General features: G+C 35.8%; 1 protein-coding gene across 1 annotated transcript; it reads right to left on the bottom strand.

The window, feature by feature from the left end:
* Positions 1-1,872: 1,872 nt before the first annotated feature.
* LOC129253630 (nitric oxide synthase 3-like) lies at positions 1,873-26,772 on the bottom strand. The gene is made up of 24 exons (XM_064107979.1): positions 26,008-26,772; positions 23,854-23,993; positions 23,198-23,360; positions 22,786-22,877; positions 21,929-22,073; positions 21,314-21,453; positions 20,126-20,300; positions 19,318-19,419; positions 17,265-17,459; positions 16,592-16,677; positions 15,550-15,796; positions 14,538-14,599; positions 14,128-14,238; positions 13,255-13,429; positions 12,294-12,532; positions 11,358-11,551; positions 10,581-10,750; positions 9,112-9,322; positions 8,563-8,650; positions 7,803-8,151; positions 6,905-7,096; positions 6,336-6,500; positions 5,668-5,828; positions 1,873-5,024 (listed from the first exon to the last, which is right to left on the bottom strand). The coding sequence occupies exons 1-24, from the start codon at positions 26,485-26,487 to the stop codon at positions 4,934-4,936; spliced, it is 4,173 nt and encodes a 1,390-aa protein (XP_063964049.1). The 5' UTR covers positions 26,488-26,772; the 3' UTR covers positions 1,873-4,933.

Genomic DNA, 26,772 nt, shown 5'->3' with positions numbered 1-26,772 from the left:
AAAAAAAAAAAAAAACTTGTCTCAATGGAGTAAGGAAAAGTTTTTTTTTTTGCATCAACCCAAACTTCCAGCCCCCCCCCCCGGTATCTAATGGTGCGTCCCTAACATAATTGCTTCCAAAACCCTTCCTTGAGTGTCCGAACTCCAGTGGACGGTCACCTATGAAAACGAATGTGTATTTTTTTAAATTCGCCTTTACTTTTTTGTTTTTCGTCTGTTTCTTAAGAACATGAACTGTGTTTGATTTATCATGAAACAATTTGTTATCTTAGAGAAAGTGTTACAGTAAGCATAAGTCAAAAATACACATGACTTACTGCACTGTTAAAAATAATTTAAACAACGCTGTTTACTATGTGAATCGCACAGTAGTTGGTTAAAAAATTAAACAAGTGTTCAAAATCCTGAACAACAAAGTTTAAATTGAAATGTTTAATTATCAATAATTTAAGCATGGTTGTTTAAGATTTTAAATACTTGTTTAAACCGGTTAAATAACTACTGTTTGATTCATATAGTAAACAGCGTTGTTTAAATAATTTTTAACGGTGCACATGTCTTGCATTAAATGTAACCATGGTAACTGTTATTATATAAACTATATACATGTATTTAGCAGAACGTTTTTCATAGAGTTTAGGTTATAATACTAGCTTGCAAGAATCATGTTCAAACATTAAAACACATCAATGCATCAGCCTGACTTATGGAGATCTTCTTTTCACTTATTGTGTATTTTTAATGGGTTTTAAGTATGTACATGTGTGACCACCTGTTCAAAAGCTCGTCAATATTGCGACTAAGAATAGTTTATAAAGTGAAAGCGTATCGAATGAGGCTGTCATAATTATATGTGGTATTTTGCTTGATGCCATTTTGATGATAATGACAAAAAATCAGATTTAATTGGGAATTGAGGTACATGGTGGTTGGTAGTGTGTATATACTTTTTATCGTAAGAGAGTATGTCGGACCTATGAGTGTGTTATGTCCTGTCTTTCCGTTAATGTTCACAATCATTATATTGATTATTATGGCATATGAACGCCAAGATTGACCTGACCTGGGGTGGTATTCTGAGGTCATTTTATCTTTAAAATATTTTATTTCATCTCCTAAAATGAAATTGGTATTCTAAAATGACATTTTATCTCCGAGATAAAATTTGAAATTTTATCTCGTGATAAATTTTATCTTGCGTATCTGAAGATGATACTTTTCTTGGCTAATAAGTAATACCCCACTTTCCTTTTTATTATGTTATTACATGAAATCATAATTATTTAATTTTGTTCATAAATAATTAAATGATGTGTCTCCATTATTATGAAACAAGTTGCAGCAAGAAATATTACTAATGCACTTAATCAGTTGTCAATCCAATTGTTTTAGTTCTTGGTAGGAAAATTTTGAATAAACCTAATTTCACATAATAAAAAACCCAAAAGAACAAGTGGGGCTATGACATCATCAGCCCACCTAATGAATATTCATGAAGACATGCCTCGAACTGTTACACCGGAATAATGCAAATCTTTGAAATTCAATAACTTCGTTATTTGTTATCCGATTTTGATGAAATTTTTAGCATTTTGCTATGTGAAATTTATTATATTTATTGAGATATAAATATCTCCAGCCCGGAACATCCCTTTAAGTATTGAATTACGACGCATAAATCACACACATGCACATCCACCCCCACAATCACCCGCAAATACCCCCGCCCCACACACACAAACAACAATTGGTGTATTTTCATCTATAGTAGGTTGTTTTCATTTTCTTTGAGAACGTAAGAAGTCTTTGCCTTCACATGTTTCAGAAAAATACAACAATATAGAAATATAACATTAGAACAGGCATGCGACAGAAGTTTCTAAGACCTTTTATTCAAAATAAATAACACCATTCAACAACCCAACAAAAGAAAGACAAACACAATTTATGAAAGTTATCCATGAGAAAATGTATCTATATCTTCATGAATACATCATGAGTGAGAAGACGATGGAATATAATAATGATAATAATAATTGGCATTTATATGGCGCCATCTATCTCGATGGATACTACCACTTTTAACCCATTGCCTACTGGATCCATGGACCTACTAGGTCCATGCTGGAACCGGATGATCCATGTACAAAGCCAATGGGAATTACAGAATTCAGCCGTCAACTTGACAGGTTAATGTATTTCACTGTGAATAAATAAAAACCAAACATAACTTATAGCAAGATAACACAATTATATTTCCATTAAGGTTACAAACATTATCATGATTAATGACTTTTAAAGGACAATAAGTTGGGGTTCACTGGTACAATGACCAACAGTCAATGATGAGCTAAAAAATCATCAGCAATAAGAATATTTATCTTGTAACAAAAATAACAGACTTGAAAATACTATAACTTGGTTAATTCATTCTGTGACAATTCATCGTGTTGCTTGTTTAATTGTATAATGCTTATGAAATTGATATTCCGATCTGAAAAGGGTAAATTTAAGAATCAAATCAGTGAAACATCACTCTGGAGTAAGGCTTTATAATTAATCAATTTTCGGAGAAGAGAGGCCTTGGTCAGTTCCCTGGATATAAGCTTATCCAGCAAAAAGGTATGATTGCTCGGTTAGTGCCCCAAAGGCAAACTTCGAATCACGATGAAAGTAAAATACCAACAAAAGTAAGAACAAATAAATAAAATGGATTCTCAATAAGTGGTGAGATCATCCTTGTTCTTTTATCCATGATATATACATGGCAACTATGCTATAATTGATAGCGAATGAAACTGGCCGCATTAATCAGCAGCCTATCAACGTCTGATCATTACCGTTTCAGTTAAGATCTGTGATCTTCAGTCAGTCGTCAAGCCCTCAAAAAGTAGCTTCTTTTATCCAAGTGATATTCATGACTAGAGGGTTTTTACATTGTTAATGAGCTTGGTGTGGACGAAAACATATCTTTTTATTCGGTCATTGCTGCTCTAAATATTGACAAAATTTCATGTTTTTGGTATCTTTATAAGGAAGAAAAATAATTCTTTCAGGTCATGTGTCTTGATTTTTGAAAGTATTTTGTAATATAGGTGAAACTTTTGATCTAAAACATGAAACAAAATAATTATTTTCATGAAACAAAAGTTGTTGTTTTTACAATTGATTTCTGGTTGGGCCCAAATAATTTTTGGTTTATGATAAAGCTGAAGATCTGAGCTTTAATATATAGGTTTTATAAGAAGATGTATCTTAGATGGGTCAGCCAGCTTTTCATAGGCCAAGTACATTTAGCAGTTTTCAAACAAGAATACTGCACTCTGATTGGTCATAGAGACCACAAACCCAAGCAAATTCCAATGTTCCCACACTGGGCCTCTGCAAGGTCACACTCACCATGTGGTAATCTCTTCAAATTGCCCGCGCCTGTTGTTTTGAAAACACTGTTCAACCAATCAGAACTCTGGATTTTATGCTACTCAGCAATTTCAGAAATCTCGTCTTGCATTTTGGTGGAAAAAGCTGGCTGCTGACCCATCTAAAAGGTGTCACATATCAAGAGTGACATTGTATGAAAGTAGAGTTTGAGCTTTCTGATGATATAAATTAATAATGATTGTGCCTAAAACACAAAATTTTGAACAATTTGCAAGAGAAAACAGAGGAATAAAACTCTGTTTGAGGCATCTTTTCAGGCCTGAAACTCACTTATTTATCATGATATTTTATTCAAAAGAAACAATCATTATAAAAGAGTAACGTTTAAACTTTCCCATGGTACAAAAATAATCAATTTTACTCAAGGAAAAAATGGTTCAATTCTTTGAGAAAGAAAGTCTCACAATTCACGAGATTTGCAGGGACATGAATTCAGCCACGAGAGGACTTGGATAAATCTTGCTCATTTGCTCATTAACATAGGGGCTTGCAGACTGACTGTCTTCACAAAGTTGATACAAATAAATCAAATGTTAATTTTGATATTAGCACAGCTTGTAAATGCTTCACAATCGCATTTGAATTATGTAGAAATATTCGAAGTCAACCTGTATAAACGATTATATTGGTTTAAAATTGACTATAACGTCATCAAAATAAAGACTTGTTATTTTCTTCTTCCGGACGATTCTTTATCTAAAAAAAATATTCTATCATAATCGTACACAGCAAAAACTGCGGTGTTAACCGGTGTACATAGAGGACCACACCAGTGATATCACACCGGTGTTAAATTGACAGTGTTAGTTTAGCACCTATAGGTGTTATTGCAACATCTTTGGTTGTTACATGTACACTCTTTGGTGTTATATTCAATCTCTAGTGTGTACTTTTAACACCAGAGGGTGTGGTCCTCTATTAACACCCACTGGTGTCAGTTTTAACACCACAGTTTTTACAGTGTAATCGTCATCACTAACATTTCTTCATCAAATCCCTTTACAAAATTTAATTCTTACATCAACTTAAAACAAACCAATGTGGAATTGTAAGTCATTTCATTATCGAGCATATACATTTACTTATAGTGATCAGATAATTTCCATTGGTGAACATACTATTTACAGAGAATATACATATGAATCAACTGAAGGTTAAGGGTCTCTGGACGTGCAACTAGATCGCGACTAGCTAGTTAGACGACTCCAGATTTGGCTAGTTGCAGAGACGTCTTCATCAGTTTATAAAGAGATGTCGCATAGAATAAGTACATCCTCGACTGCGGAGACGTCTCCGTGAGATTTCCTCGAGGAGAAGGCTACTTGATGAAGTTTGACCTACTTTTAACACCCATGGACTATTCCTCAACTAATCTAATTCTGTGAGCACGGGAAATATTTACCTATACCACTTAAAACAATTGATGGATCAAACAACAATGTTTATTTTCATTTTGTAAAGTAAGATGTATACTAATAGTATTTCAAGGAATTCAAGCTTTTACAACACGGTTTGAACTGCCAGTACTGTAACGTCGACCGTCCTCATAGCGTCTCCTTCGGGCCGCGATGTCATCTGTGGGTCTGTAATGAGAAAGTTTGAAATGTCTTAGAAATTGAATCCGGGAAGAGCGGTTGTTAGAAGAAGACGAGGGTGGGTAAAAGATCGTAATATTCATGTTATACCGAGGTTTTCTACCTGACTGCTAAGAAAGCACGAATGCCTGTGAGCAAGCAACCAGGGGACCAACGGCTTAAGGTCCTCTCCGAGGGACCTGGTAATGAGGATAAATGCCTTACCAAAGGGCACTAGCGCACCAATTGGGAATCGAACCCGGGTCACCGGAATCCGAAACCCCCGCTCTACCGACTGAGCTATCGCGCCTCCATGATGATCGATAATAGGGTCGGGGGAGGAAGATGGTTGGTGGGGAGGGGTCGCAAGAAGATTCTCAAAACCACATTGCAAAAACTCCGGTGTTGAATTAACACCAGCCCGGAATCTATATATGTCCACACCAGAGAAGTGTTAAACAACACCAGTTTCGTTTTGGTCTAGTACCAGAAAGGTGTTTATTCAACACCAATTAGTATCAATACAGCATCGGTTTGATTCCAAATTGGTGTTGTTTCAATACTTCTCTGGTGTGGACATATATAGATTCCGGGCTTGTGTTAAACCAACACCTGAGTTTCTGCAGTGCATGGCTATATTGCTGTCTCTTACTTTCGTAGTCTAACTCCTGCCATTGGTTTTTCATTTTCTGTTTTCTTCTTGTCCTTTCCCATCAAGCTATTATACCGCATAAGAATAGTGGCTGTCACGCGCCTGCGCAGTCGGGGCATGGTGGGCGATCCTGGAATTCCTTGGCGAAGAGCCTCTTGTTGCTGATTTGAAGATAAAAGAGAAACACAACAGAAATAGTTTGAGACGAGAGTTGGTGCGATGATTTCAAATAGAAAGAAAGAGTGGGACGAGAGATAGAGCCGTACAGAGAAAAGAGATGTAATATACATTCTTAAGATAGAATTAGGAAATGCTAATTAATTTTTGGCATTTTTTTTTTGTATAACGGTCGGGATACAATATTGTTTTTTGTTCAAAGCGAGAGAAAGAGAGAGAGAGAGGGGGGGGGGATATTCTCTAACAAAACCATTCCCTCTGTTCTGTGTACAACCTCCGACCAAATGGGGAAACATTTGTCCGGCTATATAGCTCTTTGAAATCCCATATACCTATTTGAAATCCATGAGATAGGAGTTTGTTCTGGTTTTCAACTAATTCTAAAAACAAAATTAATTCGAAAGACAATTATATATGATCTACAAGACTGCATGATTCGCTAATCTTTTGACATTGACCAAGCAAAAATGAATAGATCTGTATCTTCTAACCTTTGCAAGTGCTGCTCCCTTTCTACCAATGATAGGTTGAAGCTTGGGACCTTCATTCTTCATCACCATCACCTGGGTACCTTTCTTACTTACACGTATTTTCTCCATGACCTCACCAACATGTAAAGTTAGGCCGTACATTTCCTCGTGATAACGATCGTCGTCCTTTATAAAAAAATAAAGAGTATGAAAATAAATGAAATATATACCGCTTAAGAACAAACTTCCACGGAGTGAGGTGAAAGAGATCGGTTAATATTTCTATTTTCTTTTAATTAAAAAAAAAAACAAAAATTAGTAGTTGATGAGAGGGAAGTGATCGTATTAATCAATAATTTTAACCGGCAATACATGAGAAACATTTCTGGAGAAAGTTATCTTCGAGTGTTTCGGTATATTAAATCAATTAAGTCATGAGTCAAATATAAGTAATGAAATTACTATATGCCATGTGATGTTGCGTTTGCTTCTTAATAAACTAAACTACATAAACCATCTCATTTTATACATTACAAATTCGTATTACCTATATCAATTGGTTAGTAAACTACTTTTAAAATAAATATCACCTTCATTTTCCGGACAAAATCTCTTGCCTCTACTGCCCCTAGACGACCAAACTGAGAAATAATGCTCTCGATAGTGTTGCTGACCTCTTTCACCATGATGACATCCCCACTGACATAGATATGGCCATGACGGCGATATAGAACATTGTAAACTAACCAAGGATGGTCTTTGAGAATGTCTTGTACGTATTTCTGATCAGGATGAAAAAAGGGAAAAGAAGAGTCATTATCGAACGATTATGTTAAAAGATCATAAAGTAATTCAATACAACCCCGATTTTATATTTCATATAAGATCAAATAAGCAGAACTCTAGAAGTTTCAAATTTAGGTAGAATCGAAAAGAAAATAATTACGCAATTGATATCAATTCGATTGCAATGTTTGAGACTATTTTTAACATATAGGCCTAATATAGCTACACGTATGAACATGATGAACATTACGAAAAGAAGAGAAAACACTCAAGAGTAGCTTTTGAAACATCATTTAGATCACTTGAATTTTCATTTGGGCATGGAGAGAAAGGTTGATTGCCAAAGTAGTGATTATTATAATCTTTCCCCTTTAAATACTTTGCGCGACACTGTATAACTGCTGTTTGAAATCTTGTATGCATATTGTTTAGGCCTATAACCCTAAAAAGTTGTTTGAACTTGTAAACAATAGTTTTTAAAAAATTGTTTAAAACTTTACACAAAATTTGCAAGAGAGAAGAGCTTCGCCCGTTTTTAAAGTGTAACACGTTATCACTTCAAGGAAGGTAAACGTGTTTAGCTCATTATTGACACAATCTCCGAATCGAAATGAAATGGAAGTGAATGATATGAATACGGTACTTTTAAACCACAATGAGAAAACACCTTTCGTCAAAATGGTATAGATAGTGTTCACATACTCGAGGCTTGCCAGGATCCCGAGAATACCCTGTCATGACAGCAGTAAGGGCGCCCTCATCTTTAGCCACTGACGTCTCTCCTTTGTACAAGTCTTCTTTGGCATTTCTGGATCCGTACACCAGGGTTATATCCCCGAAGGTGTCCAAACCATCTCCTTCACCGCGGCGATCCTTCACGTCCGTTTCTTCGGTATTATTGTTGTTGGCAAGCTCTCTCTTAAACGAGGCAAGGTGACGCAAGTCAGCCTGTCTATCCTGCCAGAAGGACCTGAAGGGAGCGATACCAGACCCAGGTCCTACCAAGATGACTGGAGCAGACTTGTCCGCAGGAAGATGGAAGTATGGGGTTCTAGCAGAACAGATCCAAAATAGATATTGTTATTATCGGTATTATATAATGCAGATTTTCATTGATCAGTTATGTAGCATTCTGAAAACGACAGAAGAATACAAATGATATGTTCTTTTGATCTTGACAATCGCATATGATATAGCATTGATGTTTTAAAAAGGATTTTCGAGTATCAGCATTCAGTAAAACAGAAGATGGCTTAGGCAATATATTTTGGCACCTTTTCCTTTCTTTACCGTTGTAAAGAAAATATTAAGGTAATAAATCAGTCATGTTAATACTCATACTTTGATGATTATTCCATTTATCGCACATTTCCTGACAGATATTGCTGCTGAGGTTAGAGCTCTATAGCATGATTTATATTGTCAAACTAATGTGACTGGCTGATAACTGAATGTTGCTTACGAGCTCACGAAGGCTGGTATGACATCATCCTTCCACACTCGATATAGCCAAGAAGAGCATGTTCCATAATGTACTGGGCCTCGGCCTCCTGGCAGATAAAAAAGATATATATATATCAAAGGATATTTGAAATCTGAGAAACTCTGAATTCAATGTATCTGTACTACATTTGCTACTGCGATGAAAACACGATTTAACCTTGCAGGGATCGCCTCCTTGTTACCATACGGATAACAAAGAATTCGTAATTATCAAATAAACACATAATGTAGGCCTTTGTCGGTAAACCCGTTTAAGTGTACACAAACAATTTTCAAAATTTCATTTTATGAAAAGCAAACGTCTTACCTTTTTCAAATACAAACATTTCTTAAGTATTCATAACTGTATTTGAAGCTGCACGGTAGAAAAGGTATTTAACATGCGTAGTTTGTAGCCATAATTCATGTCGGTTGTGATGTTGTTCACATACATTTTTTGTTGCATTTGGGGCGTACTCTTTATTCCTAATGTGAACAGACTACTTTACTAATTGTATATACTACAAACCGTTAGGATGATACGAGACCACTGCTACTGTAGCATGGATCTCGTTAGGGTACTGCTTTGGACTGGAGCTGATGGAGTAATATCTTGGCTGTAGAAGAGGTAGCTCGGTGAGTAGAAGCGATGCTGGAACCTTGAGAGAGGGATATCCTTCTAGCACCTCTGCCATGTTGGGCCAGTTCTCCCACTTCCACTCTTCGTATTCATTGGATCCCTGGTGTCAGGAGGGGCAAAATTTCATAAACATTAATCCCATTAATGAACATTAATGAACAAAGGTACGGAAAAGTAAAGGTAAGAGGGAATCACATTCGGGGTTGATCATTATGGAAAGAATAATTGATTTACAGATATACCAATAACACGTTAGTACAACAGCTGTGGATCGAAATCAACATACCTAGATGTATCATGCGCATTTAAAATGTTGGGCAATATACTGTCCACTGTGTTAGGAAATATATGTTGGTAAGAAATATATATATATTCTGGGTATTTATTATCCACTTTAGCAAATTTTTTACCCAATTATTAGTTTTTATTACCAAATTTGGACAGATTTTAACTAATAGTTGTGTGATTGGTTAAAAGTTGGGCATCGTTTGCCCAACTGTTTTACGAGTGTTTGAATACTATTAACATTACTTTCTGCGATGTGCAAATTCCCTTTAGGTTATAAGATAAACATGATAAAGAGGGAATGAATTTGATTATCTCTCATGGTTTCTTAAAATAATTGTTGTGACCAATTATGTAAGGTGCATACGTAGTGTGATTTAGTTCTTGAATAGAATGTGTTTAGTGGTGGTACATCGAATATGTGACCAACCCACCCAAAATCACCAATAAGTCGCCAGGGAAGGTTCTCTGTTAATAGCAAAAAATATAAACTTGTTTTCAACATTTAAAAATCAGAAAATTTGCTTATCTGAAAGAGTATATAATTCCTCTTTACACTGTTAAGATTTGGAGTTGAATAAAAGGCGAGGTACGAGAGTTTCTTTGACTCCATTTTTGTGGACTGCTTGGAAGTTTTACCGTGATTGCACTAGATTTTCCAGTGTCCACATCTCATGCCTGAGTGAACTCGGGACTTCAAATCTGGTCATGCTTGTTTTCTACCATTTTTTAAAAGCTCTCAATGAGTTTCTTCTACATTCAATTACATACTTCGGTAGGTTATTGGTGATATGTCTTGACAAGTTATATATCATTTTGAAGGTCAGCATGTGCTTTTTAAGCTCAATACAAATCTTTAAATTCAATTTGGGCGACTTATTGTTGGTTTACGTGTTCAAAGTTCAAGGAGATTGCTTAATTTTTTTTTTTTTTTTTTTGGGATCCAAAAATATAACAGTCATGATGCAAATGACAAGATCGATATCTAAAAATAGTCCGGATATTAATGATGCTTTATGTTTCAAAGATGGAAAACGGATTGTAAAATCATTCAATTTCATTTTTATACCTACCATACCAAGTATACCAAGCTTCTCTTTATCTCTCGGGTCTGTAGCCCTAGTTGCTAGAAGGCGGAGGAAGTCTGGTGTTGGGGGAGTGGTGAGGTCCAGAAAGCGCTCCAGAGCGGTCCGCATTGAGCAAGTAGGTAAACGAGAAACAGTTGTCCAAACTTTTAACGTACCTATGATTGTGCAGAAAAGGGATAATGAAATGAACGATTCCGAGTAAATTATAAAATATTTTGATGAACCAGGTTATAATAAGATATTGGAGCCTCAATAAAGTGACGCATTTTCTTCTTCCTAAGGTAGGGAAAACTGTCACGTCACCTTAGGGGCTCAGATAGTTGAATTATCTACAGATTAGGTCAATGAAAACATCTTTTTACCTATCATTATTATTGTTGTTGATGTTTTCGTTTTTGATAATCCCGATTAAAGATAGTTGTAATGCAAATTCGTGACAATATTGAAGTATAGTAAAATGAATGATAATTTTTTGTATTCATTCTATCTATATATTATATGATCATGTTGTAGATCTATTCCATCAAAGTAATCAAATGCACGATATCCATGTCGACCTAAATTATTTTTCTTAGCATGATTATAGACCACTAGAATCCCCCATTCAACCATTGACCATGTTGACAAAATTATACATTTTGTTTTGTCTGAAACCCATTCCAGTTCCACGTTATAAACTCCTTTTCCTACACTCAACTCAGTATATTAATCAAGAGCTAGATTTCGTTCATCATTCTAAAGAAGAACAGAACCTTTACATACCGAGTTGTGTCTCCCGCGGCTCAAGCTTTTCCAACTTGAATATTGCATCGGGAGATTTTTGGTAGTCGAGTCGCTTGAGCACACGAGTGACTACTGCGCTTTCATTGGATGGGAAGAAAGCCACGTGATCACCGGGTTGGTACGCCATCTCCTTTTCCCCGTTGGTATTGAGGCGGACTAGGATAGTTGAACGACTTGGAAAACAAAGAAGGAACAAGTTAATTGCAATTATCATTATGTACAAACTTAACAATAAAGGTGCAATTTGCGCACCGACTGAACGCAACTCTGTGAAAGGTGTAATTGTGCACCTCAAGAATCTTTTTGAACATACATTCTTACAGCTACTTTTTACGCCCTTTTATGGTGCAGAGTTTTCATTTTTATAGTGAATGTACATGTCATCTTTTGAATATTTTGAATGCAAAAATCAAAGCACTCATTGGAAAAAGAAAGTATATTTTGCACTCAATAAGGTGTTACCAGTGTTGCTTTTTGGTGTGTAACATTTTCGTTTAAGTCTGACATTGTATACAAATTGGGTGCGTGTGCATGTTAAATAGATTTATTAAAAAACATAACAAACTTTAAATAAAAACCCAAATAAAGTATGTTAAGCAATTAAACTAATTCCTTTTAAGCTATGTGAAAGGAAACAATATTCAACTTGAGAGAACATGACTATACAGTCTAAAAATGAAGTGTATTTGCCCTTTGAGTGCTGATTTATTCATTCAAATTTGAACTAGAAAATCAGCACTCAAAGTGCAGTCACTATGCAAGGACCTTTGGTGCTAAATTAGCACTTCATTTTTTAGAGTGTAGGATTGTAAAGTGTAAACTAAGTGATTGCAAACTAATGAAAATATAATAAGATAATTGCAATATTATTTCTAAAATTAAAAATCAACAGCAATCAATTTCGAGAGAGCCAACCTGGATTCCGGTGGTAGAAGACTCTTCCTTGAGATGATGTTACAAGGGTAGACCTTCCGGTCATGAAGGTGACTCAGAGCATCACATAGATCAGGTACAGGAGCACTAGACTTAACATCTATTCCTGCTGCGTAGATCCTGAATTTGGACGCCGCCCAGTCTGTGCCAGGTGCGACCGTAGCAAGGTTCGGTGTTATTCCAGAGGCACTGTCTCCAATATGAAACTTCTCACATGCGGCCTGTAAGGGCAGGATTATTTCCAGAGCTAAATTGGTAAATCGTCCTGGTACTAAATATATTTATTTCACTTATTTATGTCAACAATATTTCATTAGGGTGCCCTTTCAACAAAATGCTTGAATCAATAGGAGCCTATATGCATAAAACAACCAAACAAATTTATACACATGGTCATGGTTAAATATACAAAAACGGGATAAATGAATACATATTAATTCAATCTAAATAAAAAATCTTGGGTTTATCAAGATTGGGACATCAAGTAGGTTTGCAGCAAGTCTTGTATAAATATCTTGTCATTTTTCGGAAACGAATTTAATTGTTAATAAAACAACAGAAAATAAATATATTAATATTCGTGCATATTAAATAATAAAACAAATTTCCTGAATTAATGTTTTTTTAAATGACGAAGTAGCTTCTAGATTAACAAAATCTAAGATTGATATATTTTACGATAAGCGCAATGGGTTTGTTCATTTGCACAGTAACAAGATTAATAAAAAATATTACACCTCTAATTAATTTTATACAAAACTTGCAATAACGCAAATTTCTTCATCATTGGCAGTTAGTATGGTACAAGACGAGATCGATAGCCAATCAAAAAAGGTTGTCACCAAAGGTGTCAAATTTAGCATCTGCAACAGGAAACCATATGAACTAACATACAGAGAGAAAGACAAATTAGGAAAACTTAACATTCGAAATGATGACCTACCATGAAAGTTTTAATGAGCCATCCATCGAAGGTTTCATCTAGTCCTCCCATCTCATCACCCCATCCCATGTCGACGAGTCGATCTCCTCCTAGCGAGTCAAACATCAGATCCACACCGCGGGCAAAGGCACAGAAATATGGGTAGATACTCGATCCTAACCCAAACACTCCATAGCTGAAGGTAATAATGATGGTAATTTCCGTAATTAGAGAGGGGCAGTGATAATAATGACGGTGATTATTATACATAATCAATAAAAGAAAGGAAAGGGGCAAAATCGAGAAAATTATGATTGATGAATTCATTGATATTCTTATCCGTGATCGGTCATATCGCCCAACGCTAAACTTACGACGCTCGTACATTCGTCACAAGTACAATTCTATGACAACTACAATTCGGGCTGTTCGATTATCTACTATTTCACTTTCCCTATGGGCGTCGTTTAACCTGTATTATTTGTTTAGTGTGAGTATACAAACTCTTAACCCCATCGTATGATCACCGGGATGATGTAGGGAGAATGCAATTATCTATAATTGTGGGTAGACATGGGGATAATCAATGGGTAAACGAATTATGCCACCAAGATGCCACCGCATGGCCTCCATGTAATCTCCAGGATTCGGAGTAAAAATGGCAGAGGTAAAACTGGCAGAGGTAATAATGGCAGAGGTAAAAATTGCAGAGGTAATATAATAATGGCAGAGGTATAAATGGCCGGTAGTAAACCCCCATCCAATAAAGTTCAATGAGGTATTGATCTAAAACACTGATGCTATCATTTACATAAACTATCATATCAATATCTATTAGGATCCATTTTTACGTGGCAATAAAGACAATTACTATGGTTCGAAGAGTTCCCTTACCTGAGACTCCCTAGAATTCCACTTCCTCTTAGCTTAAACCCTCCTTCACTAGTCGCTTCGGTTAGAGGGTTCCCATCGCAAAACTTCTCACATCGTGGAGAAACCGGTGATCTAATAAAACGATATAAAAAGGTTATGGCTCTTATACCGATGACTTTCTGTATCATTTTGTATTTATGATTCATTCCCCCTCTCATTGTTAATAACATGACTCTAATGAGTCTTCCTTTTGAAGTCGATGAGGGGGAGATGAAGGGGATTTACCGAAGTGAAAATAATAGTGTCTTCATCGTCCGCTAAATAGTTTAATTTCATAAACTCATTTGATAAATATTTCCCGCATTCATCTTTTCTTCCCTGCATCTAGTTTGTTTTCCCTTTAGAATGATAACCGATAAACTAGTACTTACTGAGGAATGGACGATACATTGTTGTTATTTTCTGACATTTCCATCAGATAGCGACAGAAGTCCTATCATTAAAAGAGAGAAACATCACAAAATCAAAGATACATTTATTGGACCTATACACTCATGTTGCCTATGCCTCGTCTCTTGAGTTCTTTTTTCAAACAACAAATATAATGGAAGTCGTTACGATTCAATTTTTACTGAAAGTTAGAAAGAAAATCAAAGCTCATAATATCGAAACATATTTTAGTGCCATATGTAAATTTAATAACTAATATGTAGAGGCTGTTTTTGAAAGAGGGATTTTTTAATAACAAACCCATGAAAATGTGTTTTTTGTACATACCTATAATGTTTTACATGAAAAATTACATTATATTTCATATTTTGTTTCCGTCAGTCTTTTTTAATTCATCTTGAAGAAATAAGAATAATGGTCACCATGATCACAGGGGCGATCTGCCCCCGTCACCATGGTCGCTGTACAGCTGTAGTTCTACATGCAGCTAAACTGCTCAGATACCTGTATTTCCACTTTTACAAATGAACTTTTGAAGTTCAAATAAGACATTAATACATCGATTTAGGCAACTATATTTAATAGAAATGTCGGTTTTGTAAACCCTATAATTTGAAATGAAAATAAACCCAAGATTGAGCCCTTGGTCACCGAGAAAATTCATGAAATACTATCGATGAATAAATTGAAAAAAAAAAAGGCAAAATGAAAGATAGGCCCGCTTCTCGGTTGATTTAACCATTTACCTTTTCAAACCTATCAGGACCTTTCAGCACTGTCGTCGCCGGTGTCAAAATAATTATAGTTATTATTATCAGATTTGTACAATGTTTTTTATACCAAAATTCAATTAAATAATCAACACTTAACCGTTATTTTTACCCTACTGTATCTACCCGATTTGTCTTTTGTTGAAAAGAAACTTAATGAAATGAAGTTATACAAATACATTACCAAATTCCTGGCTGTTCTAAATGTCTACTTGAAATGTACCTGTCCGTTGCTAGGCGGTTCCCCGTTGCCATGCGTGCTTGTTACAACCAACAAAAGATTCTCGTGCTCCAGATTCATGACGTCATATTCATCCATGCGAAGCAGACGAATGTCGAAGGCCTTTCGAAATGTTTCGTACACTTTCTTCGCATAGTATTCGGATTTGCTGAACCCACCATAGAGTACAGTAGCCTTGAATGTGCCAGAGAGGGCCCGACGTAAAATGCGTGATGAAAACCGTGATGGACTGGGAAAAAAAGATATACAAAACAATAAGCATTGACTTTAAATACAATTCACAGAAAAATAATCATGATGAAATGATAAAAAAATGATATATAGGCGCGTATAGATTAATAACTGTATTAACGTAATTATAAAGTAAAAAAAAATAGGTTTAATTTAATCAAACTAAATCCAAGTGATTACAAAATACTGTAGAAAAGGGGAGAAAACAAATTCTACCGACAAATTGGTATAAAAATGCATTTATCAATACTAAAATACATGATCTTAACTATAAATAACTTATTTGCATGCAATTCTCCAAGTCCTTTTTAACACAACCGTCAATCTGAGTGTGATTAAACTATTCCAATATGGAACACTTATTATTACTGGTTGAGCCACCCTACTAAAAGTAGACTTATATTTAAATAGATAAATCGATGGATAAATACACAAATACACGAATGAATAAATAAATAAATGTCAATTCTGAAATAAAAAGCTATATACAAACTAATCGAAATGGCCTATACAAATATTTTCACACCAAATTTCAATAATGATGATCTTAGATCAGGAGCTTTGTTGTTCCTTCTTGGAGCAGAAAAAATAAACTCGAAGGATTATGTATTTAAATACAGCCCTTGTTTTGCGTAGCATTGATTGAGAACAATTTAAACGTCGTAAAACTACCTTACCTTTTACTAAAGCGATTTTAATTAAATTTTCACTCGACTTCTTTGTATGATTTACTAATAAAATAATTTATGGATGAGATTCAATGCTTCTAAGTTTGTCAGGAACATTTACTCACTCTGCTCCCGGTGAACGAATTCTATCTATGCTTAGCTTTCCAGATGATAACTTAGATTTCCATTCTGCTTTATTCCACGGGTTTTCCTAAATAGGAACACAATGATGGGATCAACAATCGGACTGAGAAATAGACATTTTTTACAAGTTTGAAAGCAAATTCCATCAAGACACTTATACCTTTAAAACTACATGGTTTTAAGATATCTTAAAGTTTCACGTATTGGCTTCAGTAATGTAACAAAATAATGCTGATGATAATGCTTAGATTGCCAATGAAGTTTTTTATTATTCACTCAAATTTTCGACGGTCCTCCGTCTTCTTCAGGAGTTTACAGTGTAAACTCCTGAAGAAGACGGAGGTGGACCGTCGAAAATTCGAATGAATGATAAAAACTTCATTGTTCAAAGCATTATCATCAGCATTATTTTGTTAGTTTTAAGATAGATATATTCGTCTATCAATTAATTGATTTATTTATCTATTTTTGTATGCATTCATTAATTTACCAATTAATTAATTAATATGGTTAATCGTTAATGTTTTTGTTTGTTATAGGATGTATCTCCATCATCACCGTCGTTGTCAGCATCATAATTACCCCCCCCCCCCCCGACCACACATCATCATCATAATCATCGTTGCTATTATAATTTTTGTCTTCTTATATTACCTGAACAGTGAAGGTTGGCATCAGCTGATAGTTGAGTGTTTCTTGATGAAAGAGCGAAGTCACGCTGGCGGTCAGCGGGGAAACCACGGCTCTCCAGTCCGTTGGACAACCTTGCCTAACCTCGTGTTCGGAAGCAAAAAAATTCATAAACTCCATTGATGATGTGTGATGATCCATGATCGTAACGCCATATTGCTGGATGATAAAAGAGAAAGGGGATTTAATTAATGAACTCTGAAGGGAGAGAGAGAGAAGAAAGATAGATTGGGGACATAGGAGGATGGAGGAGAGGGACCTTTGGGTGCAGTCGTGCCGCTTTCTTTGAATTTTCTTGTCACCTTCGGGAGGGACAGGGCGACCATCTCCCAATATCAGAGACTCCAACCCCAAGCACCTTCTGATCTGGAGATTCTCCCGGCTGGAACCCCAAGCAAACTGGAGATTCCAACTTGATTTGCGCGAAGCGCAAATCACGAACGCGAAGTCCCTTGCGGCCGGGGTGACACCCAGGGATGTAGGGCCCGCTTAAAGGCCTTAGAAGCTCTAGGGTCTTAGATGCTCTTCGTGGTATCTCAGGCTAATTTTTTCAATATATGATGGCTCTAAGTAAATAACAATTTAATGAATCAAATTATACATTTTGGTTTTATAAAAAATTAGTTTCATATACCATTATTCATGCATGCATATGAAATTTATAAGCATCTACAAAACCATACATTTTTGCAATATCTTTATTCGTATCAACCAGTAAAGACATATTAAATACTACCTCACCCTAATTTTTTCAATATATGATGGCTCTAAGTAAATAACAATTTAATGAATCAAATTATACATTTTGGTTTTATAAAAAATTATTTTCATATACCATTATTCATGCATGCATATGAAATTTATAAGCATCTACAAAACCATACATTTTTGCAATATCTTTATTCGTATCAACCAGTAAAGACATATTAAATACTACCTCACCTTAATTTGACATTTCCATATCCATATTGTCTCATCTGGGGTCTGTTTTTTTAAGGACTTACACGTAACTTTGCCAAAATGGCAACTACCATGGTAACATGGCTCATCAAGTCATCAGCCAATCATAATCAAAGTTTCCATAGTCATGATGGTAGTGGCCATAATCATGACAATGGCAAAGTTACAACAGTTGCAAGTCCTTTATAAAACGGGCCCCTGATGATGATCTCTGGAGTAAGATTGCTTTAAGTTGGTTCTCAGCAATTTAACTGATTTCTCTTATTTCACACGGTATTCCTAGAAACCAAATTGAAGGAATTTCCTCATTTTTTTTCATTCTAATGATGTATAGTCATCAATTCATGTCATGTCATGTCATGTTATCAATCCTTTGGTATATGCAACGTATAGGAGGGCCTAGGAGGAGGATTGCGCACAGCTTTACGCTCTACTTACCTTGAAATCGGCTTGGATATGAAAATTTAATTTCAGGGTTTTTTTTAAGTGTTTGGGCGGAAGAAAAATCATTTTAAGGGGAAGAAAAATCATTTTAAGGGGAAGAAAAGCATCTTAAGCGGAGACACAGAGCCTGGGTGGGAGATTTTAAATCTCAAGCGGGAGAACGGGAGATTTTGGGAAAATGGCTTTCGGCGGGAGATCCCCCGCCGAAAGCGGGAGAGTTGGTGTTTCTGCAATAGTTGTTTTAACAAATTCAAATTTCCTATATATAAACCCCCTTGATTGCAGCCCATGCTGTGTGTTTATGCGGGCATGGGAAAAAAGAGGAAAAGAGGACAGGAAAAATAGCATCGAAATAGGCATATCATCTCTGTTTGACACAGGGGCCGCGGAAGCGGGGGGGGGGGGGGGGCCTGGGGGCACCAGCCCCCCACTTTTTTCCAAAACCATGTACAAAAACGTAAAAATGACCATATGATTGCGATTTTTTGCATGGTCAGCCCCCCCCCCCCCACTTTTGGCTCAGCCCTTACACTTTGAAAACCGTTCCGCGGCCCTTGTGACAAAATCAAATATAATTAGAGATAATTTGGTTTTGAAATAATAGGTAGTTAACCTGAAAGCTGTGAAGAACTGCTACATTCATTTCAACCAGTGTCCTATCCTTCCAAAGTGAGTCTGTGCACGATACATCAAGACCCAAACGATCAGCAATCATCTGAAAAGAAAATAGAAACAGGATGAATTTCATAAAGATCGCGATAGTTGCATGAAATAATAATTATTAAACATATCATGAGCCTGATAATGAATGTAGGGCCTATGTTTACAAGAAATAATCATGCATTCGTAACAAATATTTTCTACAGCACGCACAATCATGTAATACACATATAAAGAATAACAATGTCACAGCAATGATGATGATGATGATGATGATGATAATAATCATCATCATCATAACAATTATAATCATAGTCTTCTTCGTCGTCCTATTTTAGAATTAACATTATCATTAATATTGTTATTATAAGATGAAGAGAGAAGATGAAGAATGAAGTAAGAAGCGGTAGAGAAGAAGAAAAGATTTGTGTTTCGCTCTCAAATTATAACAAAAAAACGAAAGGAGAAGAAGAAAGAGATAAGAAGAGAGGAGGAAGTGAAAAGAGGGAGAGGGGTAAAATATCGATGGTAAGGTGAAGGGGCTGCGGAAACGGGAAGCTGCGGGGCTTCAAGCACCCGCACTTTTTTCCAAAGCCATGTACAAAAACGTAAAAATTACCATATGGTTATGAATTGTTGCATGGTTAGCCCCCCCCCCCCTTTAAAACCGTTCCGAGGCCCCTGCAGTGATATGAAATACTGAAAGGAGCAAATTTATATAAAGAAAAATGATTATATTCATATTTGACATTACTACTCACCCTAAGCATGTCGTAACGCTTCGGTGCACAGAGAGCATTATTAGCGATGTCCGATGCAACATACCATTCATTAATGGGGCAGGCTGGGAACTGGATACCGCCAATATCTAGCATGAAATTGGCATAGGAAGGCATCGAGTACCACTTCAACTTCAAATCCATAAACCATCGAAGCCTATGTCGTTGATGACAACGAGGGGGAAAACGAGATCAAATTTCGTATCAGCAGAAGATATGGCTATTTCCTCCCTCTTCATCCCATTCCAATTATTCTGTTTTACGTCATTGATAGAAAATGATGAGCATCCTTTATAATAGGTTATTGCTATGTAGTATTTAGAATGTAAGATAGAGATATAAGATCACAAATCCAAAAAAAATGGTTTGAGGTTAAATGATGTCCAACGATGACATGTAATGATAAGATTACACAACTTTGTTATGACGTTGATATGAATTTCTCCTATTCCGCTGCTTTACCCAATTACATTTTTGTTAATTTTGATATTTTGTTACTCCATTCGACGAAATTATAATGATGTTGCTTCTTGCTACCTTTAAACAGGGTTTACACAACATAAAATTGCCTTGCATGTTGAGCACTGCAGCTCGCGCGTCGAACCCCCGAGCCGAATCACTGTATAAAAACTGTATCTGTTGTGCCAAGTTGGTTATTATTGTCTATCTGTTTATATATATAGGTAATATACTAGAAGAAGGCCAAGAGCCGATTTTTTGCTACACATACAAATGCTCTATCAATCATGAACCGATTAAAACAAATTCAAGTCTTATTTAGCAGGTTTTCTTTGTCAACATAAATCAATCTCGCCTCCCAAAAAACAGTTATCAACTGCACAGTCAACAATTTGCGTCACCGAAATTTTGACAACAAAAGAGACAAAGACAAACGAAAGAGAAAGTTATCATGGCAAAGTTAAGTAGATGTTCCTCTCATTTTAAAGATGTATTGCACATTCATTCTAGTGGAAGTGATTAATTAAAGTAAACTTGCATTTACAGCATTGACACTGTTTCTCTTTTTTTTTGGGGGGGGGGTGTGAAAAGTAAATCTTGTTTATTTATTTTATTATTTATTGGCCCTACCAACGCCACTTTTGCCATCATGACTCCATGCATGCTATATACACTCTTCATAATATCCCTTTAAAGGTCTATAGGACTCACTCTGGATGCGATAATTCCACTTCGTGAACCAGCTCGGGTGGGATTTCAAAGACCTCAGGATCCTCACCATTGACCTGGAGAACAAGCGGAAGGACATCGAAACGGGTTCGATCACTCCGCCATCCAAGAGTTCGACAAACCTAAAGAAAGTATGAACAGTCAAGCGAGTTAAATGGTGCTTTCGGTGGACAAGAGAGTATTACAATTATTTATTATCTAAAGGAGAAAATTATTAGGAAGTCCGATTTATTTCCAGCAATTTCAACAAAATATATAATGACTCAATCAAGTTTTAACATGCACTTCTGTACACCTAGTTCTAAGGTTTACAATGATGATGATGTTGATTGCGATGATTATCAAATAGTAATAGAAATACAAAGAAGAGATCATGGTAAAAACGGTGCTAATTGATAACAATAAATGCAAAATATCAAAATGGGACCTCACTTGTCTTGCATTACCTCCGAAATGTCCATAACGCTGTTATATTGCAATATTTCTCAAAAACTCCACCCTTTCGCTTATTATGAAAATTAGAATATATCTACTCATTATACACTCTCTCCACTCCCACTCTTTTCACGGGGGGGGGGGTCATACTACAAATACTACCTCAGAAAATGCAAGATTGCTCGGATCCCCCAACACTGATCCATCGGGTTGCCGATACCCTGCATATCCGATCAACTGTGAGTTCCAAATCCGGAAATCCGTTTGACTGTCGCCTTTACGAGGTGGGAATACTGTTATAGCCGGCCTGCAGATGATAGTAAAGTAAGACAGATGACTTGAATTTTCGTTTCATAATAATATTTCAATTTTTCTGATCTGGTTGCCGTTGAAAGAATGCATACTGTCAACAGATAAATGGATAGGTATGATTAGGTTTTTACACTAAGCCCGACTGAAAGCTATGAAATAATTTATTTTTTTATTTTCAGTTTTATTTAATCAAGGTGGCCTCATCAGTGTTACAAACTACTGTCATTGAGGGCCCTGAGAAAAAATAATGCAAGGGAAACGAGAATATCAAAGATCATTAGTTAATCAAAATCAAAATTCGAATGAAGACAGATTGAATTATTGAAAATGTTGAATTAGTATTTATAAAAATATTCTATATATCAAATTAATTCACATTCAAAATTAAAGAGTAGATATTATGAAGGGACTTTTATCATTTAGAATGATAATGATTTATTATTTAGAAACTCTAATGACAAAAGGACAAAATGGCGTACAATACATAAGTACATGAACAATAAATTGTTAAATGAATATTGGAGTAATATACTGGGGAAAATATGAAAAGTTTGTAGGCAAGAACATTGGAAGCCACTCTTATCATGCGTATTGGACAATGTTGAAACAAATGAAAGAGGGCGTATTCCAAGCCTGGGAAGCTGCTACAGCAATACTAGATCTCTGTTTAAATCTATTTTCTTACAAAAAATCACAAACAAACTTACCTCACATTTCCCTTGTTTGTCGAATACAGTAAATGCTTGCACAGCATCTCGAACATATCACGAGAATTTGTCACTTTTCTAGCATCGAAAACCTTTGTTGACGAAAAAATAATAGCACACGCTTTATAAGCTAGTTTTGAGTTTAGTTTGACAAAAATGTTATTCTTAGAATGTGGGAGAAGATGGTTTTTAGGTTCTGATATCGGTTTTTAATTTTGGAATCATTTATTATTATTATTTCATTTTATTCGGCACATTCAAGCAGGCAATAGAATGAGGAGATTTACATGGATGCTGGGTAAAGAAAAACAAACTATTAACTCGAAGATCTTTCTTTCCGAACTTAAATTGTACGTGTCCCAAATAATCATGATTCAGAAAGGATGATAGAAATCTATGAGGTTATTCTTGCCTGTAGCTTATTCCAATAAATTCGGCATCTAGACTGTGGAAGGTTTCTCCATGCTGACTTTGCCCCGAATATGAGCTCAGCTTCAGTGAGATGATATGAACCACTTTCTTTGATGCTCGTTTGAACTTCATACAGGCGACGCTCGTGAGATACAGTTCCTGACCTGTCAGAAGGGTTTGTTTATTCATTATCAGAAGCTTTATCTTTTTACAATTTTAACATCGTTATCATAAACAACAACATAGCCTTTATGCACAATAGCTTTGCATCAGTATTTACTGTCATTAAATTCTTTATCGTCATTTTTTTATCACGATTATCTTTGAACTTAATATAAACCAACATAAAACATCTAGAGGGCAAATAAAAGCTTAACATAAACAATACAACGTAAATGAATATCTAGAAAATGATAATCATATTTCAATAATCAATAAAGCAATTAGTAAATTTACACTAAATTATTTCAATCATATCAAGGTAGGGATATAGTCCTGTACCCTATCTCAAATATCAATTATTGTGTAAACACTATACCCCTCAATTGATTTTTTTTTTTTTGGGGGGGGGGGTAGTTATGTAGATGTTCCCCATTCTCACTGTAAAAAATCCCTCCATCTAAAATCTGAAAAAAAGTAAGCAATACGGTGACCGACCTCTGAGCATGCGCATAATATTGGTCGATGAACTCCCGAGCCAGGCGTATCTTTTCATCTTGAGATCTTGGAGGGGGTTTCTGACGGGTTGGTGACGTCACTGAATCGGTCTTCTCGTCTCTGGATAGGTTAGTAGTTTCCTGCATCAAAGAAAATGTTTAAAGAATCGTATTACTATTAGATTTTTGGTCACATAATGTCCAACTAATGCGGGTTTGAATACAAAATAGAAGAAAAAAAATCAAACAAGAAGTTTATAGTTTGAATACAGTGAGTATTTCAGTATTTCCACTTTTAATGTACGAAGTTTATATCACTAACTATACGGCAGTCATTGAAAAATACCAACCATTGTACTTTTCGTCATAAGATACTGATAATTTGAGTGTGTAGTCCAATTTTCAAAGAGCATATAAATTAAAACAATATCATAAAATCAAAAACTTTTTTCATTTAAAATTGAAAACAAGCTTTGTGAAACGAGGTCGAGACTCTTAAAAACAGTATAAAATAAAAACCATATCAAATTATTCATCAGAACGATGTCCCTTCTCCATTGTCCACACATATCGTTCCGTAATACAACGCTCAAAAACTGTATAATTTGTATAAGACAATTAAATACAACTTTTTCTATTTTTTTGGATTTTTGCCCTTGTTCCCTGCCTGTAACATGGGCTTATTCCTCTCTGCCAGTCTGCTAATATTTGCAGGGCTATTGATTATCCATACACATACCTATATTCCATGTTTGATTTTGAACATTGAATAAAGTGATGATTATAAAACCGAGTCCACTCCCTACACCTAACCACCACCCCCCCCCCTTCGACATCTCCCCCTCTTGATCATTCTCTTTTTCCTATCTCGTATTAACCTTGCTATATTATTGTCCATAGAAAAGAAGCCAATACAAAGATATGCATGAGAATGGCCAGCGCGGGAATTTGAAGCCTGGAAATCAATATATTGGTCAAGCCCTGTGTATAATGGCATGGGCGTCTAAGAAATGTCTTTGCATTCCTAATCGATTTATAGTATAGGCCTATTTAAATATACGGATTGACTTAGTTCGGAATGGCGCAGGCTTTTATGTACTTATATTTAAATTTGTCATTGATAATAATTTAGTTAATACTCTACACAGTTTATTGATGAAGTGGAAGGTATTGGGGGCACAGGATATATGAGACATACGGGACTACATAGCATGCACTTTTATTTTCAGCACCTGTACCTGTACTTTGATTTATATTGTGTTTATTTTACTTGTTTTCATCAGTCAAATGAGCTTTTAATTGAATCTACCGATGTAATAAATAAATAAAATACATAGTCGGCCAGCAGACGTGTCTATAGTGATCCTTCCTTAGAATGAAAAGGTAAAATATATAGAGGAACCTATTATGATTTAAGAATATAAACACGCTAAGTTAATTTTAGAAAAAAAAGCACTTGTAACCATATAGGCTTATCAGACTACCTTTAATGTCAGTAAGCCCCCGATCACCACCACCACCACCGCCGCCACCACCACCATCACCACCACCACCACCACCATCATTATCATCATCATCATCATCATCGTTATCATCATCATCATCATTTTTATTTTTATCATTATTAGAACTATCATTGCCATTAATATTGTAATTATCATCATCATCATTATTGTTTTTGTTGATTGTCATCATCTTCACCATTATCGTCACTATCATCATCATCATCATTAGTGTTGTTGTTGTTGTTATCATTGTCATCATCTTCAGCATTATCGTCACTATCACCATCGTCATCGTCACCATCATCATCATCATCATCATCATCATCATCACCATCACCATCATCATCATCATCATCATCATTATCATCATCATTATCATCATCATCATCGTCATCGTCGTCATCATCATCATCATCGTCATCATCGTCATCATCATCATCATATTACCATTTCTATCTAAGATATTAATATTCTTATTAATACTATTACTAAAAATATTTTGTGTGAATCGGGTTTACGCGTATCTTGACCTTTTCAGTTATGTTAAAGTTAAAGTAAACTATTACTGAACATGCTCAAAAAGAAAAAAAATTAAAGATCGAGAGCACAGTAGAGAAATATAAATAAATGGATATTTGACTATTCTGTACCTGTTCGATTGCCTGGGAGTGGAGGGTGTCAGTGAACTCGGATCCGTCGAGGTGGTTGAGGAGCACCACGGCGTCTTTCTTCTTTGGAGGTGATCGTTCTAAAGAACGTCGAACTGTGAGAGACGAACTCGGTAACGGCTTGTCAGGTTTCTCTGTCTCTGTAGTGTCATTCGGTATCCATAGGGAGACAAAACGACCAGGAGTAGTCGACATGAGGGCAGGTGTTGTATCAAACGACAAGGAGGAGGATGTCGTACTTTCCGCTTGCTGATCAGTGGGTTGCTTCTCTGACACAGGCTCTGAATCCTCTTTTTCGCCACCATCTGCGATATCATCATCATGATCATCCGTCCTCACTTCTTCTTCCCCTGTGTTTTCACACTCAAGCCCATCGTCGACGGAAATTAAGCCGAGATCGTCCCCCAAGCCGTTCACCATCTCATGAGGAGCTAATCCATCGTCGATCTCTTCCTGGTCCATATTTAATCACGATTGGCACAGGCGAAGTCCTTGATGTGATGCTTATCTCTTAAGGTCCGGTTCGAAGATTTAAATCTTCAGCACATCGATTTTTTCTTTATACCGATGGGATACCGATTCGACGTTGACAGTTCACAGTCATTCTCACTGTCGATGACCGAATTAAAGGCCCCAAGTGCACTGCATGGTTATCACTCTCATGTAAAGTGTTCCTCAAATTGTGCCTTTTTAGATTTGACCCCGTGTATATTTTCCTTTATCGGAAGTTGCATGCATGATGGAGAT

Source organism: Lytechinus pictus, chromosome 2 (genome assembly GCF_037042905.1).
Source record: "Lytechinus pictus isolate F3 Inbred chromosome 2, Lp3.0, whole genome shotgun sequence".
NCBI classification, from domain to species: domain Eukaryota; kingdom Metazoa; phylum Echinodermata; class Echinoidea; order Temnopleuroida; family Toxopneustidae; genus Lytechinus; species Lytechinus pictus.
This window is presented reverse-complemented; position numbering and strand designations above follow the sequence as displayed.

Excerpts from the sequence above, each read along its gene's own strand:
- LOC129253630 (XM_064107979.1), bottom strand. The coding sequence starts at position 26,487 with ATGGACCAGGAAGAGATCGACGATGGATTAGCTCCTCATGAGATGGTG. Across the intron at positions 23,994-26,007 it reads ACTCCCAGGCAATCGAACAG|GAAACTACTAACCTATCCAG; the intron begins GTACAGAATAGT and ends TCTTTGATGCAG. Across the intron at positions 11,552-12,293 it reads CTTCTACCACCGGAATCCAG|TCGTTCAACTATCCTAGTCC; the intron begins GTTGGCTCTCTC and ends TTGTTTTCCAAG.